Source organism: Synchiropus splendidus, chromosome 1, assembly GCF_027744825.2.
Source record: "Synchiropus splendidus isolate RoL2022-P1 chromosome 1, RoL_Sspl_1.0, whole genome shotgun sequence".
Lineage (NCBI taxonomy): Eukaryota > Metazoa > Chordata > Actinopteri > Syngnathiformes > Callionymidae > Synchiropus > Synchiropus splendidus.
This window is the reverse complement of record NC_071334.1, coordinates 70,276,877-70,293,938: the sequence shown is the minus strand read 5'-3', so window position 1 is coordinate 70,293,938 and position 17,062 is coordinate 70,276,877. Positions and strand designations below refer to the sequence as shown.

General features: G+C 46.9%; 2 protein-coding genes across 4 annotated transcripts; one reads left to right on the top strand and one right to left on the bottom strand.

Moving 5' to 3' along the window:
• The first annotated feature begins 361 nt into the window (after positions 1 to 361).
• LOC128750845 (tubulin alpha-1A chain-like) lies at positions 362 to 4,641 on the top strand. 2 transcript variants are annotated; one of them, XM_053851444.1, is made up of 4 exons: positions 362 to 430; positions 976 to 1,195; positions 1,279 to 1,427; positions 1,508 to 4,641. In XM_053851444.1, exons 1-4 carry the CDS (start codon positions 428 to 430, stop codon positions 2,477 to 2,479), a joined length of 1,344 nt encoding a protein of 447 aa, XP_053707419.1. In that variant the 5' UTR covers positions 362 to 427; the 3' UTR covers positions 2,480 to 4,641. The 2 variants fall into 2 exon arrangements, with proteins under 2 accessions (XP_053707419.1, XP_053707410.1); XM_053851435.1 differs by having other exon boundaries at positions 1,499 to 4,641.
• Positions 3,931 to 8,093, bottom strand: aamp (angio-associated, migratory cell protein). Of its 2 annotated transcripts, none has more exons than XM_053851465.1 (11): positions 7,929 to 8,093; positions 7,368 to 7,508; positions 7,185 to 7,304; positions 6,328 to 6,467; positions 6,103 to 6,247; positions 5,947 to 6,030; positions 5,667 to 5,773; positions 5,509 to 5,603; positions 5,348 to 5,438; positions 4,891 to 5,045; positions 3,931 to 4,770 (listed from the first exon to the last, which is right to left on the bottom strand). In XM_053851465.1, exons 1-11 carry the CDS (start codon positions 8,011 to 8,013, stop codon positions 4,695 to 4,697), a joined length of 1,239 nt encoding a protein of 412 aa, XP_053707440.1. In that variant the 5' UTR covers positions 8,014 to 8,093; the 3' UTR covers positions 3,931 to 4,694. The 2 variants fall into 2 exon arrangements, with proteins under 2 accessions (XP_053707440.1, XP_053707431.1); XM_053851456.1 differs by having other exon boundaries at positions 3,932 to 4,770; positions 5,667 to 5,776.
• Positions 8,094 to 17,062: the final 8,969 nt, after the last annotated feature.

The following is a 17,062-nucleotide window of genomic DNA, read 5'->3' as shown; positions in this document are numbered from 1 at the left end:
TGTCATCTGCAAACATCATGGTCCAAGGGGCTAGAACTCTCCTCAAACTGTTGACAAATTGATGTGTGGTGGATGACAAAGAAATGGAGAGCAGGAGCAGCTGCGATCGAGTACACAACAAATGTGTGATCAAAATGAGTGATGAAGCCACATAGCGCTCGGAGAAGGCCGTAACGGATGCCCATCTTAAATTTCCCTCCTGTCAAGCGCGTCTCTTTAAGGGTGTCGACGTCTTTGTTTCCTGGCGTCTGTCCTGTATTTGGCCTTTGTTCTGTTGAGAAAGGGTTTCAAAGCTCCTCCACACCTCCTCCACTGAACAGTATAAATGAAAGTACTGGGGGAGGCAGTCCTACAAGTGGCATCTCATCTCTGAGTATTAGTAAGCAAAGAGAAAAAAATAATAATCAGCATCATCATATTAATAATAATGGTGAGTTTGCAATTTAACGATGAAAACCAAGTCATTCATCAATACCAGCAGATGCCCTACGGTGGTCTTAACACCCTCACCTCAACTAAACATGAGCACACTGACAGAAGTGTGACACACTTTGTGTGCTCACAAGAGCAGGCAGTGCAGGTCAACAGACGGTTCCATGCACTCATGCTCTCCACACATCAATCCCACGCTTGGATGTGGTCACAGGGTTTGGAAGGTGACCTTAACACCAGTGTGGATGATGAGCCAATGGTGGCCAGACACTCCCACAGCCTAAAACCAGATGCCTCCTGGCGCTGTAGTACAGAGGCCACTGGGCAGAGCCAGGATAAACTGGCGCCACCTGGTCTCTCAGCGGACGCCTCCCAAGAAGAGGTGGAGGTTTCTGGGCAATGGCAAGTCTGGCCCTCTTCTACCCCAACCTCGCATCAAGGGAGGGAGCAGTGGGGGGTGGGGAGGTAGATGTATGCCGCACCATGGTGTAAGAAAAACCTGAGATTGCGACCTGAGGTTCCGATCCTGTTTTCTCTCAACAGCGAGAATGTATTTGCATTCACATTGGCCAAGCAGGAACTCAGATTGGCAATGCATGCTGGGAGCTCTTCTGCCTGGAGCATGGCATTCAGCCAGACGGTTTAATGCCCAGTGATAAGACCATCGCAGGAGAGGATTCCTTCAACACCTTCTTCAGTGAGACTGGTGCTGGCAAACATGTGCCCAGAGCCATCTTTTTGGACCTGGAGCCCACAGTTATCGGTGAGCGGTTTTTCGTGAGCCCAACCTGCGGTTGACTGCGGTTATTTCAGTGTCCATCATCGCGCTGTTGTTTTCAACCATAGATGAAGTTCGAACTGGAACTTACCGCCAGCTCTACCACCCCGAGCAACTGATCACTGGGAAGGAGGACGCGTCAAACAACTATGCCCGCGGTCACTACACGATCGGCAAAGAGGTGATCGACCTGGTCCTTGACCGGACTCGTAAGCTGGTGAGTTTCATGTCAGCACAATTCCAGCATGAAGCTACGGCTGGTTAAATGGCTGTTTATTGACATTTTAGTCTGACCAGTGCACCGGACTCCAGGGCTTCCTCATCTTCCACTCCTTTGGAGGGGGAACCGGCTCCGGCTTCACCTCACTACTGATGGAACGTCTGTCTGTCGAATACGGCAAAAAGTCAAAGTTAGAGTTTGCCATTTATCCTGCGCCTCAGGTGTCCACAGCTGTGGTAGAGCCCTACAACTCCATCCTGACCACCCACACCACCCTGGAGCACTCGGAGTGTGCCTTCATGGTAGACAACGAGGCCATCTACGACATCTGTCGCAAGAACCTGGACATTGAGCGCCCCACCTACAGCAACCTCAACAGGCTCATGGCTCAGATTGTCTCGTCCATCACCGCCTCACTGCGCTTTGATGGAGCCTTGAACGTGGATCTGACAGAGTTCCAGACCAACTTGGTGCCGTATCCACGTATCCACTTCCCCCTGGCCACCTACGCCCCAGTGATCTCAGCAGAGAAGGCCTATCACGAGCAGCTCTCTGTCGCTGATATCACCAACGCCTGCTTCGAGCCGGCCAACCAGATGGTCAAATGTGACCCGCGGCACGGCAAGTACATGGCGTGCTGCATGCTGTACCGAGGCGACGTGGTGCCCAAAGACGTTAATTCAGCTATAGCCAATATTAAAACTAAACGCACCATCCAGTTTGTGGACTGGTGCCCAACTGGGTTCAAAGTCGGGGTCAACTACCAGCCTCCAACCGTGGTTCCAGGAGGCGACCTGGCCAAGGTGCAGCGGGCAGTGTGCATGCTGAGCAACACCACCGCCATCGCCGAGGCCTGGGCCCGACTGGACCACAAGTTCGACCTCATGTACGCCAAGAGGGCCTTCGTCCACTGGTACGTCGGCGAGGGAATGGAGGAGGGAGAGTTCACAGAGGCGCGAGAAGACATGGCCGCCCTGGAGAAAGACTACGAAGAAGTGGGCACAGACAGCGTCGGAGATGAAGGAGAGGATGAGGGAGAAGAATACTAACTTGAAGCTTATTGTCGGAGCTATGAGCACTGCACTGCAAGACCACAGACACATCTGTGTCTGCTGGCCGTGGTTGTAAGACTGCACTCCAGTCCTCCCAGCCCCGCCCCCGATGACGTCACCCCACGTTCAATTTCCTCGTCGGAAGACGGGAAGATTCTCACCAACCCAAGTTTACAATCCAAGAGCACTTCCCCGAACATAAACGAAATACACCAATCGAAACAAAAACATTCCCCCAATTGGCGGTTTTCCTTGCTGTAAATGGAAGGCACATTTATTAAGAGGTTGCTCATACTCAGGCAACACAAGCTTGAGAACAGCTTTCCTCGGCACCTTCTTGTCCCACCTCGATAATTACAACACACTGACCTCGGCTGTGAGGTCACTTCCCAGCTCTGACTTCTAGCCTCCGAGGTAACAGGAACCACTGCATCTGTATTCCCACACTTTCGTGACCGTACTGGATACTTTGGAACAACTAGCATGGTGCATGAGCGTGGCTACTATGACACACACCCGTGTGTTCTGGAAGAGATTTAAGATCCAGTCCAAGTACAATTGAGAATATATATATGTCTGTCCAATGTTCTCAAAGGCAGAATGTCGGGACAAACGCACATTGAATTTCAACAACAATAACTGTTGGCAAGCATCTGCCTTACATAGACTAGCCTCGCATCCCTGTTGGTTTTGGTGCATAAAAAATGGGGAAAATTTGGAATAATGACTGGAAGATATGACGATGCCAAGGTTCACATCAATCGAATGGTACATGGAGCCCACAGGACGTCTGGCTCTCACATGTTGAACTGCCAGTCCGAAAACAGTGTCGCAGCACTACCTCAGTCACACCGTGGTGGATACTGTCTTACCTGTCTTCGAGGACCAAGCCGCACTGGACACAGCGGAGGTCAAGCCTGCCTTTATATTGAGGAGAGTGCCGCCTCCTTCCACCTTCTTTGAAGAGGAGCATTGACTTGACTTGACAGCCATTTGGCTTGGGTCGTGAGGTGTCTAAGCCGTTGCAACATCAAGCCTTTGCTGCATCACCATTCTTCGGTGCGTGTTTATCAAAACAGCACTGACCTTTACACTGAAGGGTCGAGCACACGCCGCTTTTGTTTGACTTGACTTTGTTTGGAAGGTCGCACTTTTGTCTCATTGCATATGGATTTGACCCCAAGCTCATGGATTCCAAGTGTGAGGTTCAGTTTCATGCTGAGGACCTCGGCCGCATCCCGTCCAGCTCCCCACGAAAAGGTCACTTTGGCTGATCGGATTAGACATTTTCCTCCTGCTCCGAATCTCCCCATCAGCCATCGTTCAGGCCAGTGGTGAACACCGCACGTCAGTCTGGTGCCGTTTGATTCAGCCGACAGCCCATCGGCTGAACCTATATGCGCTTGCAGGGTTGGAACAAAACTCCCACTTCGCTGCGGCCCTTTTGCAGATCAGTTTGACTGATTCATAAGCAACATTTAATCATTTAAATGAGTCACACTCAGTAAAATAAATCTGTACTACACTGCATTACTACTTTCATAACACATCCAAATTCATTTCCAAGTCTTCACAGAAGACGTTATGAATGTTCATCATCATGTATGGTGACATAGGAGAAGGTTTATAAAACACAAGTGGTGGTTTTAATAAAGTAATAAAGCCTTTACCATAAGCCTAATGCTAACCACACAGGATGATATTAGAAACACAATAACAACATTCTTATAAGACTTAATAACCTTGTCATAAGTTGACACACATGAATATGAACATTCATAACATCGAAATAAATCCTTACAAATGTAGTAATAATGCATGAGAGATAAGGCCATTCAGTACTAATTCTCTCCCATATAACGTGTTGAAATTAAAACCTCAGATGACATAAGAATGAAGAGATATTCTAATTCAGTCTGAAATATGAACAAAAATGTGACAGTGTCGGGATAATGACGACGACAGACAACGGAACCACATTAGTTTATGTTGCTTCGTCTCCAACACTGGAGTCCAGGGGGCAATTCTGTCATGACAATTGTTGCTCATGTTTCTATGTACACTTGGATGTTTTTGCACCACTCAAACACAAGAGGGCGCTTCCCTGCAGACTTCAGCCTCCTCGTGGTTAACAGAGCTGAATCAGCATTAAAAATAAAATGAGCAGTTTTTCAAAATTTCATGATGAGGTCTTCCTTATTTCCTGGCTCTTCTATCGATCAGGTCTCTGGAGACAGAAGACTTTGGATTGGTTGTCTCCCGACGCCGTCACAGCCAGAGAAGCGTCCCTGCAACAGAGAGGCACGAGCTCAGGCTGAGGAAAAGACACCGGCACCATCACAGTCAAACGGCCCGATTGTTAAGCAGGAACAATCCTCATCGGGCTGCATGCGCTGGACCACTCTCACCTGTTGATGGTGAAGCTCAGGATCTCTGCTGCGTGTCCGCGGTACTCCGATATCATGCTGCCGGTGCGAGCGTCCCATAATCGCAGAGCTCCGTCCAGAGAACAGGTGGACACCACGGACGAAGACTCCTCCCACAGCAGTTGAACAAGTCCCGCCTGGAGGAGCACAGAACCAGGTCTGACCCAGCAACTAGGAGCAACGCAACTGCGGGCTCACCAGGCTGCGGGAGGGATGCAGCTATAACACTGAACTGGATTTGAAGGATGGTTTGAGAGAGGATAAAGCCGTGCCCCGTTGTCTTATTTCATCATTTCATGCATCTATTTGAAGGTTTTTAAATGGGGACGGCAAGTTAGTTTAACCACAACTGTTTTGGACTACTTAAATAAGGACGTCAATTGAAGCTTGTGGACTGAAAGTTTGACACTCATCTAGACTTGTATGAGCTGGCACCGACCTCATGGTGGCAGCGGTGCCTCAAGGCCTGTGTGGTCAAGTCAAAGACGGCTAGGGTTCCGTCCAGGTACGCAACTGCCACCAGGGGGAGTCTGGAACACAGAGGACAAGTCAGTCTTTCTCAGAGTCAACCGGATGCTCCAGCAAGAGAACCGCGCTCACATGTTACAGAAGCCCACAGACTCCACAGAGTTGGTTTCCCCTTCATCATTGGGAACTCGCGTCTGTGCTCCATCTGCTGAAAACGCCGCCAACACCTGCGGAGACACTGCGTGAGACAGAAGGAGTCACAGACCAGCAGATGTCGTCACAGCTCTCACCTTTCCTGTGGTTGTGTTCACCAGTTTGGAGCAGCCGTCCACCGACCCAGTCAACACCAGTGAGCCGTCCTTATTGGCGGCCAGGCAGGTGAGCGCCCCCTGGTGTCCTTCTTGACCAATCAAAAAAAACAAAAAAAAAAACAGACAAACATCAAAACCGGCTCTCAAATGCAATCTAAGAATCTCGGCAGGTTCAAGAATGAGTATTTTGAATTGAAAATTCTGAATCATTATCCACAAGGGTTCATCTTCAAATCCTAGCAATTTTGTGGAGACGCACCTTTGATAGTGTGGATGGCTTTGCCCTGCTTCAGATCCCAAACTCTCACCGTCCCGTCATCGTAGCCCACCACAGCACGTTTGCCTGCAGCCAGGGGAGCAGACGTCTCACTGCAGCATCATATTTCAGCAGCCACCAAAGCAGACTCCCCTTTACCATCGGGCAGGATTTTGCCACAAGTGGCCTGACACGCAGAGCTCTGGAAGGTCTTGCAGTCTCCTGACGGAATCTTCCACATCCACACGTTACCGTCATTAGTCCCGGCGAGCAGCACCGGAGCACAGGGATGCCACTCCAGCCACTGAGGAAGGAGCAGACATTTATGAGACCCAAAGACTTTTTAAAAAACAAATTTATTCACCAGTCTTGATCAGAAGTTACCTCGAGATCTCCCACTTCAAAGGACCAGATCTCCTCTTTTGTCTCCACTTTCCAAACTTTAATGAGACCACTCATGTCACCGGAAGCCACCAGAGCCGAGTCGTGACTAAACGTGGCACATGTCACAGAGTCTTTGTGCCCTGTAGAGCAGATGACCTGTCACGATATCAGCAGCATTATGGATCGATATTTGATCCATCACCAGGAGGCCGCAGCTTCACACGCAGATTTCAACGTACGAACATCATCGGATGTTTAAGAGGACAGGATTAAACCTTTCCCTCAACTTTCACTGGTGTGTTTTTCCAGAATATAAGATGCTACTTTTTTTCTCGCGGTCTGAAGCCGACCCTCGCTTCACGAGCAGAGCAGGACCGGAGACAGAAACAGCAGGGGCTGCGGAGTTGGAACTTGGTGCACACAGGCGAAAACAGTGCATTTTGAGATCTATTTTCTTCTTAAATTTTGCCTATTAAATTTATTGCAGTGCGCTCTATAATCCAGAATTTACGGTCGATGCAACGTTCACAACGATGGCTATGATGTCATACAAACATACATACAAAACGGTCCCTTATCAATAGACCGTATGGACAGAGGTCCATCCAGGGTAAAACTAGCCAGCTCACGTGCTTCCGCCAATGTGCACAGATGTCACACTCAGCAGTTGCACCCTGATTAAAGCCGCCTAATTCTTCCCCTGAAGCCCCCTCGATGACAGAAGTCATTACAAGGGTTGAGCCCCTTCTGGCAACATTCTACAGCCTCGACACACACTAAACATTTTTTTTCAATTGCAAACATTCACCACCTCATATGAACTTCATGGTTGCAATGGATCACCAAGTCTCCCTCACCAGCGCACTCCAGCAGGACTTCGCCATCACTCACTCTCCAAACGTAGGCCTTGTCATCCTCTCCCCCCGTGACGGCCAGACTGTTGGTGGCCGGGTCCAGACTGACACAGAACACAGACCCTGAACCAGAACACAACATTTCAACTCGGCCCACACACCTTATCACCACAGACGGGACACTACCTGTGTGTTTGGAAAAGGTCAGCTCACTGTCGTCCTGCTCCTCCTCCGCCTCCATCTCGTCCTCAGTCTCCCAGCCTTCATCATCCACCTGGTTTGCCGAGTCCTCAAAGTCAACATCTTCCAATTCATCCGCCAAATCCTCTGTCAGGAAGAAGACAAGAAGCAACTTGACTCTACTGTAAACCCCCTGTGGGAAGTCTGAACATGATGGTTGAAGCAAAACCATCAACAGTTAAACACTAGTTTCAACCACCATCACAGGACGGATGTTTCAGAGGAGTCATAAAGGCACGTGAAGAGCAGCCTAACGTGCATGACGATGACCACTTTAAACATGATCTATAAATGGTTTTTATTCCGTTTCTTTGGGCCCGCTTGTCCGATCCTTACTGATAATCCATGGAATACAGTCATCTCCCAGCGCTAGAACAGCCGAACCAAACGTGACGTACAGACACCTTGGCATTTGAAGACAACATGAGCTCCTTATTGCCTGCACAACATGTCGCGACAGAGCCAAATGGATCTCATCTAACGTCGCGTCTGACTGGTTTCACGCACCGGGTTCAGGCTCCGCGCTGTTCAGGTCGATCACTTCGATGATTTCCTCATCTCCGTGGAGTTCTACTTCTTGCCTTTCGTCCATCCGAAATATCACACGAACACACGGCTAGCTGTCTGTTTGCCTCACATGTGACAGGACGGCGGCGCGGGTCGATGACGCCATAAGGTTGACGCCTCCTCCGGAGGAGTTTAGAAGTGTCCACCAGGTGGCAGTGTAGACAAGTCTAACGTCGACGGTCTCAGTCACCAGCGAGGGCAGCCACGAATGTTGCCTGCACTTCCGGCATTTAAGGTTTGTCAAGTGAAACTTATGTTATGAAAAGTCCGTTTTCAGCATCAGAATCAGCTTTCTTGCCAGTGTCAGTGAGGAGCCCACCAACGAGGAATAATATACAATAAATAATACAATAAAACTACAAACAACAAGGAGAAGAGGGACAAACAGTCCAACAATGGAAATGGGCCACTCAGCCATCATGAGGGGAACTGTGACTCTCCTGAAGTCCACAATCCAAAGCTCCAGGTTGTTGTGGCTGCAGCAGGACAGGACAGCGGAGAAGATCATTGGCTGCCCTCTGCCCTCTCTTCCGGACATCTACACCTCCCGCTGCCTCAGTAGACCTCAGAACACCATCACAGACACATCTCGCCTGTTAAACTTTTGAACACCTGTACATATCAGCATCTTTGGTTTACACTGCGCTGCACTTCATTACCACTTAGTTTTTATTGTTATGCTGTGGCGCAAGGGAGATGCCACACAATTTCCTTGTATCATCTGCTACATGACAATAAAGGCTATTCTGATTCTGACACCAGCCGCTCCACCTCCCTCCTGTAAGCCGACTCATCTCCATCTGAGATGAGCCCCATGATGGTGGTGTCATCCGCAGACTTGATCAGCTTCACGGACTGGTGGCTGGAGGTGCAGCAGTTGGTGAATAGAGAGAAGAGCCATGGAGAGAGAACACAGCCCTGAGGAGATCCGCCGTTGAGTGTCTGGCACAGTCGTCCCCAGCCAATGTTCTTCTCTGACCACAGTCCTTTGCTGTAAAGTGGAAGAGGAGGCTGGAGAGTCCGCAGAGGTGTTGGGGCAAAGTGGCTGCTCAAAACTGCATGAGCGAGGATGTTCACGTGGCCTGTACTTTGTGACTACTTGGAGCCCTCTCCATACTGCAGCCAAGTTGAGAACTGCTGCCGAAGTTTATCTGAATATACGGCCTTAGGTTTCTTCAGCTCCCACTGAAGACCCATACTTCAGCTCTGTGTAACGGTACGTGTCCCCGCTCTTGTGAGCTGTGTCTTTCTCCCGTCTAATCTGAGTTTCGCTGTGAAACAAGCTCTGTCATTTGCATAACTAACCTTGGTGCACAGTGTCTGTATACTCGCAACCTGTCAATAAGAGAAACAAGAATAAAGCTATGAGTATTATTGCTGTTGTTGTTGTTATTGTAGTTGTCTTCAGCTCTTCCATATTGAGGTATTTCCATCACCATTAAGGTCAAAAGGTTCAGGTCTCCGCTGGAAGTCAGATGTCAAACAACGATTTTAACTCAAGTCACAACAACCACGAGATGGAAGGCTGAGTCGTTCGTACCGCAGGGCAACCGTTGGTTTGGAACAGACTTCATCTCTATGATTATGGAAGATAAAAGGTATGGCTGCAATACATTAGCCACATTTTTTATTCACAATAATTACAAAAGATGTAGCAAGAAAGTTTTCACTCAGCGCCAAGACTTGGCTTTAGAATGACGCCCTAAAAATCTAATCACATGAAAACATGCAGACAGGCAGTCGAACTAGTCCTTTATCTGGAGACAATTTACCATGTTTTGAGTCATCATGGTTACAGTATGAAAAGTCATGCCTGTGCTGCACAGACAGTCATTTTGGTAGGGGGCGTGTGGGTGCATTTCAGGGTTTTGCCGGCATTCATGTCTAAATGTCACTCAAAATATGCAGTCAAAACATCTCTGCACACAGGTCCAAGTGCTCCTACTGAAGGAGTTGCTGACATATACACCAGTGGGAATCAAAAGGTTTTGAGCCCTGCTCAAAATGTAACGGACTGGTGGTCCCTATTGGCATATAGTGCAATGCTCCACACCAGATCTTCATCAAAGTCTTATCCACTGAATTATTGAATCATTTTGTGGAAGAGACAACACACCAGTCAACACCGGCCGACACCCAACGCTTGTGACCGTACGCCCAGTAAGTTGCACCTAGAAAACCCAGTCAAGGCCAGAGATTTGAGGATGATGATGAGCTGCCGTGGAGGGTTGGTGAGGTGACCAGGATGATGAGTTTATGATCTGGAATGAAGGAGCTGCAAAGACCGTGGAACAAGTGTGTAGCGTTGGAAGGAGACTATGTTGAACAAATGAATCCCAATGTCATCGTCTTTCTGTGGGCGCAACAACTGCCTCTCAGGAAGAAGGTTCAGGGTTTGAATCCAGCTCAGGACCTTTCTGGGTGGAGCTTGCATGTCCTCCCCGTGTGTGCGTGGGTTTTCTCCGGGTACTCTGATTTCCTCCCACAGTCCAAAGACATGCGCACCAGGTTAATTGGACACTCTAAAATTGCTAGGTGTGTGTGTGTGTGAATGGTGTGTGTGTCCTGCGATGGACTGGCGACATGTCCAGGGTGTATTCCTGCCTCTCTCCCAATGACCACTGCAATAGGCTCCAGGTCTCCCCGCAACCCTGAACAGGACTAAGTGCTGGTTTACTGAGGATGATATTCTTTCTGTGTAAGGCTCAAAACCTTTCAATGTCCGCTGAAAGATGGACAGACAATACCTGCCCTGACCAGTCCCAGGCTTTTTGCGTGTGTGTGTTTTGTGCAGATTAAATTTCCGATCATTTATGGCTCTGGAGCAACATGTTTTTGTTACGGAGCTCCTCACAAGGGAGGAGACTGACCGACGTTTGGGTGTGCAGCGTCTGAGCGGCAAACATGATGATAGGAATTTGGACATTCACGAATGGATTCAAAATCCTTCACATCCAAATCGCGACCCAAGATTCGTGGGCAAATGTGAGCGTTTGGCATCGCTCATGACAACAAGGAGGGAGGGAATATGATGGCGCACATGTCACGTAGAGCGGTGGGTGAAAGGAGACTCAAGTGATTGGTGGAATTGGCGGGACAGTCGCAGCGCAAATGATGGGGATTGCTTAGAATTGTGTTAATAGTGGCAATCTCCTGGAGGGGAAGTGCTTTATGAAGTCATCTTTTCTTGAGCTCCTGGAAGGGGCCTGTAATGAGGGCAACCTGACTCCTGCTCGTTATCTTGACATCAAGTCTCCCTTTCTGTTGTCAAAGGAACAAGATCAAGTCAAGTCAAAGTGATCCTGAGCTGAGCACTATCCATGCACATCAGCTGGGGCTTCATGAGGACCCATGAGAAGAACCGTTGGGGGGTCAGATATCCTGCAGCGCCAGGAGAACTGGCCTGATATTCTGGGGTTACTTTTGTGCCGGGGAGTCTATTTCTGTTTGCCGCCAGCCCTCCTGCAGAATCGCACATGAACAGGAAGTGCTTTAACTTTGCTCAAAATATCTCCACGTGCTCCTCCATGCTGCGCGGTAGTACTTTGCTCCTGTCTCTCTCGCTCCCTGTGGTCTGCTCACAAACACTGACACGTGCGGGTCTACACAGCTCCATCCAGTGAGCCACCAAGCCTGGAAAAGGAGCAGCACTGTCAAAAGATGAAACACAACTGGAACATTAGTCAGCAAATAACGCTGAATTGGGCCATTTTGGTCACAACGACTGGATGTGACAGGAGTGCAGATGATTTGAAGGCTTGACGGAGCCACTACATACAGAATTACAATCTTTGTGTAATTGTACATGACTTGTCCAGATTTCTTGCCTAGTCATTTGTTTAAATTTTTGGATATAGTTAATTAAGAAACATATGTGTTTCATTTTCGGGAGTTAAATTATGGCTTGTTCCAGATCAATTGTTTGGAGTTGTGTGAGTCACCAGCCTTCCCTCCTCCTCCTCTTCTCATCCTGGAGCAGGCTTTACTCAGACGGTTCAAGAAGCTGAACCTCCTGAAGGCTGCGGGTCCCCTGCCATCCTGAAGCATTGTGCTGCTGAGCTGGCTCCAGTGTTCACGGACATCTTCAATGCTTCCTTGGTGTCCTGTCATGTTCCTGCCTTCTTTAAATCCTCCACTATCATTCCTGTTCCCAAGAAATCAGAGGACCACAGGACTCAGTGACTACAGACCAGTGGCACTGACTTCGGTGGTCATGAAGTTCTTTAAGTGCCTGGTTCTATCTCACCTGAAATCCATCACTGCTCCTCTCCTGGACTCAATGCAGTTTCCTATAGAGCCAACAGATCTGTGGACGATGCAGTGAGCCAGGCCCTTCATTTCATTCTGGAGCATCTGGACTCCCCAGGAACCTATGCAAGGATCCTGTTTGTAGACTTCAGCTCTGCTTTCAATACGAGTCTCTGAATGTTCTGCTTCAAGACAAGCTCTACGTGCCTGACTCCTTTTCCTGCAGGTGGATTACAGACTTCCTGAGCAGCTGGAGCCAGTACGTGTGGCTGGGGACGACTGTCTCTGACACTTCTCATCCTGGACATAGACTGTATGTCCCTCTTCCCCCTGGCATATATATATATATATATATGGCAGAGAGAAACGTAAACACCAGTAAAATGAACCCACCAAAGCCAAAGTCTGATGGATTCTTCATAGAAGATTTCAGGATGTATTGTAGCAAGACTGAAACAGTTTGATTCAGCTGCATGAAGGCAGAAGAAGACTAGGAAGAAGGTGAGCCAAAATGTTATTTGGTGCTAAAGATGTTTTTAGGGCATGGAGGACGTAAAGGCATCCGATGGTAAAAGCAAGAGCTCAGGAGAGCGTGCAGGACTTACGGTAACATACTTACAGTAAATAAGGTAACCATGGAAAACCATGGTAAAAATGTAAAAGATCAAGCGCTATATTAAAAGCGCTCCTCATTGTATCGAATTTGATGTATCTAGGAATATAGCGGCGTATATGACTCTTTGCCTTACTGATGTGACTTAAAGGCACGTTGGAGTCCTTGGACAGGATTTATATTCCAAGTTACACACAATTCCAAGTCAATTTCTGTCATTTTTCCTCTAAAAAATGTAGAATAAACAGTAGGTATCTAAAAGAAATTTACTGCCTGAAACTGTTGTCGTCACCTATCATGAGTCCATCTATAGCAGAAGACAATTCCACCTCTGTTTTGTTTGCCTAATGGAACAAATAAGGGACAAAGGATCGAGCTGTGGGGAACACCGCTGGTGTGGTAGAGCGATTTGTCTGCGGGACTGAAAATCATTGCTCATAATATTTTGAAAAGCAGTGAGTCAATTTCACCCTTCCCTTCTCGGTCGTTTCACCAGTACATAAGGGGAGGATCACATGGTTAGCAATTAATAAGGACTCCTCCAAATCAATTTGAGGTGCATTTTTTGGCTGTTAAAGCGTTTTGCTGAACTTAGATTAGATTTTTTTTCTATAGCCCAGTGAAGGACAAGAAAGGTTTATTACAAAACCAAGGAATGAATGACCACATCTACCTATTCAGAGCACTAACCTGAGTTTAACCGTGGGAGGAAGAAAGCCACACCAGCATCAGAAGGACATCACCCAAGTCAGTGAACCAACCCGGGATCTTCCTGCTGTGGCAGCTCTACCAAACTTTCTGTTGGTTCGAAATTTTGACTTGTGAGTGACGGCACAGCTGAGAAGTCATGAGCTGCTTCAGTGAATTCTCTATCAAAGTCTCCAGAAATTGACCTCATAGATAAGTCAAGGACACAGAGCACATTTCCGCTGAGCTCACTGAAAGCTAAATCTATCGTCACAGCAACCGCCACATCCTGACATGCCCACAACATGTTTCAGTTCCTTTGATGTCATGAAAATTATAGATCCTCTAAATTAAAGATGCTTTTTTATTCAAGTGTGTAACAACAACCACACCATTGACACGGCATGTACTGTGATTTCATCCAAACACAGCCTCCAGTCAAATCACGAATAACAAAACTGTATTTTCTCAGGGTAAAAAAAGACCACTTACCATCAGACCATGAGATACGTAGCCCAAGAATTAGCAGTAGTAGTAGTAGTAGTACAGAGTTGCTGAGACTTAAGCAATCGTGTCTGCACCCAGTAAAACAATGTTGAGTAACCAATAACAACACAACACAGTCATATGGCAGCTGATTTATTATCTTGATTCTGTTGCATACTGTTCAGTAAAGTGTTTTTTTTTGCCATTTCTGAATCACTGAGTGAAGGCTTTTCTGGAAAATATTACAGAATGTGAATATCATTTTTACCTGATTATATTATATATTTTTATTTAGATTTAACTGATTCTGATTCCTTTTGCATTGGGATATGTATATTATAATGATGCACTATTTCCGGTGGGGAAAATTCTCTTGCAACATATGATAACAAAATTATCTTTGAGATTTACAGACGAAAACATTTATAGTCATTACTTCATCTGTGTATATTGGTTATAAGAAATGTATGACATCCGAGGTGTGCTCCTGTGTCTGGATGCTGCGCTTGACTCATGTGGGATGTAGTTGGGTGAGACTACTGCTTCCCCTCACAAGCCACTAAAAGCCAGTGGTCTGCTGCTGCCGCCATTAGCCGGGTGGTGTGTTTTTAGCCTTGTAAGTGCTATTAAAAGACAGCGAAACAGAGAATGTCAAGAGGTGATGCCTTCTCTCTCCTCGACACAAAAACAGTTTGGCATCAGCAGTGAGATTTTCGCTGAATTGCAAATGTGCTGCGCTGGGCAATATAAGCCTGTCTAATCCCTGCTTTGACATTACTGCATTGGACCCGCACACACACACACACACATTAAATCCCACCATGACACAATACATGCTTCTGTGTCTCCTATTTTCAAGTCCATAAGACATTATCTCCTCGGCCAGCCCTCGTGTGGTGATGCTGTGGCGCGGTCCAGTCACTGGTGTTAAAATCAAGGCGGAATTTTAGGCAAACTTGGTGGAAATGGTCAGCAAAGCAGCTTTTTCTGATTTTCCAGGCAGGAAACAAACGGACGTTGCAGCTCTGGTGTTTTAAGAGCTTACTCAAGCACAACATCAGAGATGCCTCCAAGACCCACCACCTTACATAACTGAGGCTCTGTAGCGCTTCCACACGAACACTGTAATCCTCTGTTGCCATGGATACCGCTGTCCCAGCAGACCTTCCCTGTACTCCACAACAGATACAACCTTGATTAATAAAATAGTACCCAGGCTGCACAAAGCTGCGACTAAAAATAACCGGTGCTCTGCTGGCGATGATAATGATGCAGGGAGGCTCCTGCCCTCTGACAGTGCCCTTGAGCAGGGTGATGAATGGTTGCGAAACCAAGTGGACCACAGAGAGGCAGTGATGGTCGAATGTTTTGTGAGAGCTCTATTACTGCTGTCAATAATAATAATAAAAAAACTGAAGCTGAGTTAACGCATGGTTAATCGGAACTGAATCACACATTTGGGATCTGTTCTGAATGCAGCTTAAAGGAAGCTGTTTTCAGCACCACAGTGGCCAATAATGCTTTACGTGTGCAAACATCTGTTTACTCCAACAACCCAACAAAACAGATAGTGTAAAGAACATTCTTTAGAATAACCTCAGAAGCACTCAAGAAGCTCAACAACATGCTGGCAGCATAACATTGTAAACATTATTGGCCACTCTGCTGTGGATGACATCTTTCTTCAAGGAACAGATACAAAATATGGCATTCACTTGACATTAAACACAAGGTAACTTTTTTAATTTTCAATCTATTGACAGCCCTAAACGCTGTATATTTTCCTCACCTCCTCTGTGGTCACGGGCGAATCAAAAGACAGGTGATAGGACTTTTATTGGTCTGTGTCTGCCCTCATTACAGCATTCATAGGAAGCTTAATGTGTTTGAAGGGTGAAGGAAATGTGTAGTCCACAGCATCCCAAAATAAAGGCAAGAATGCAACATGAAAAAAGCTATTAAAAAAAGACATTACACCTGTTCAGGACAACTTCCTGTTCTTTTCTGAAGACAGGCATAAACTCTTTTAGATTCACTCATGAGCGACCAGAAATAGATTGAACTAGTTGGCACGACAACATGAGCGGATATGAGGTGCCCAGGAAGTCACTTCCACAAATAAGGAGTGCAATAATGACTTAATAATTAAGATGAAGGGAACGAAAGAGAGGAGAGGACATTCCTTTTGGCTGATTGGTTCAGACTAAATTATACCAGACTAGTCAGCATATGATGTGCTTGAACATATATGCATTTATAGATTGTTGTAAAGATCAGTTATGCTGTTTTGAAGATTTGAATTTTAATGTCTTAAATGTGGTGTGAAAGGCATGTGTCCTTCCATACGTCCTTTGTGATGTGGTAACATACGTTTAACGTCATGAGTTGTGTTGCTCCTGGAGCCTGGGTATTTCTCTTCTTAGAGACTGATGACATCACGACTGGTTGACTCATGATCCCGTCAGTGACTAATTTAATGATTGGTTGCAGTAGACCCTGTCGACTAGTCGCTGCAGCACTAATGCACACACCTATAGAAGCATACAGAAAATGCCCAAGCTGCTTTTCCAGTCCTGCAGCCTGAGTGTTGTGACGCAGAGGCCGAAGTGGCGCTCAAAGGAAGACGCCAGCACCTCATTCATGGAAGCTGAGCGACAGCAAGTCGTGCTGTGCTGTGTTCTTTCTGATCAATCTTATGCCCACCTTCCTGCCAATGAAGACAAGACCTCAAAATAACTAAGAGAAGACCGAGCAGTAGCTGAAGAGAAAAAAGACTGAAAAGTATCGTTGACCTAATTCTACCTTGACGATACATTTGGATCTCCTTCGTTCTTGCACCATTAAATAAAATAAGAACATCCAAAATGGATTCCTTTGGACAGCATTTAGTATGCACAATAAGTGATGGGGCTTTTACTCATTTGAGACAGCTTAAGTGACTGTTGATGAATTCAAGTTCTGTTGCTGAGTTGGTGAGCCTTGGTGTTGCAATGTCTGGCTCTCCTGAGATAAACCGTCTTCTCTTGCTCTATGGATGTCC

Coding starts and splice junctions, on each gene's coding strand:
- LOC128750845 (XM_053851435.1), top strand. Junction 1,196..1,278: donor CCTGGAGCCCACAGTTATCG/GTGAGCGGTTTT, acceptor TTTCAACCATAG/ATGAAGTTCGAACTGGAACT. Junction 1,428..1,498: donor TTGACCGGACTCGTAAGCTG/GTGAGTTTCATG, acceptor TTGACATTTTAG/TCTGACCAGTGCACCGGACT.
- aamp (XM_053851456.1), bottom strand. CDS start 8,013: ATGGACGAAAGGCAAGAAGTAGAACTCCACGGAGATGAGGAAATCATC. Junction 5,604..5,666: donor TGAACACAACCACAGGAAAG/GTGAGAGCTGTG, acceptor GTGTCTCCGCAG/GTGTTGGCGGCGTTTTCAGC. Junction 5,046..5,347: donor GGCACCGCTGCCACCATGAG/GTCGGTGCCAGC, acceptor GTGCTCCTCCAG/GCGGGACTTGTTCAACTGCT.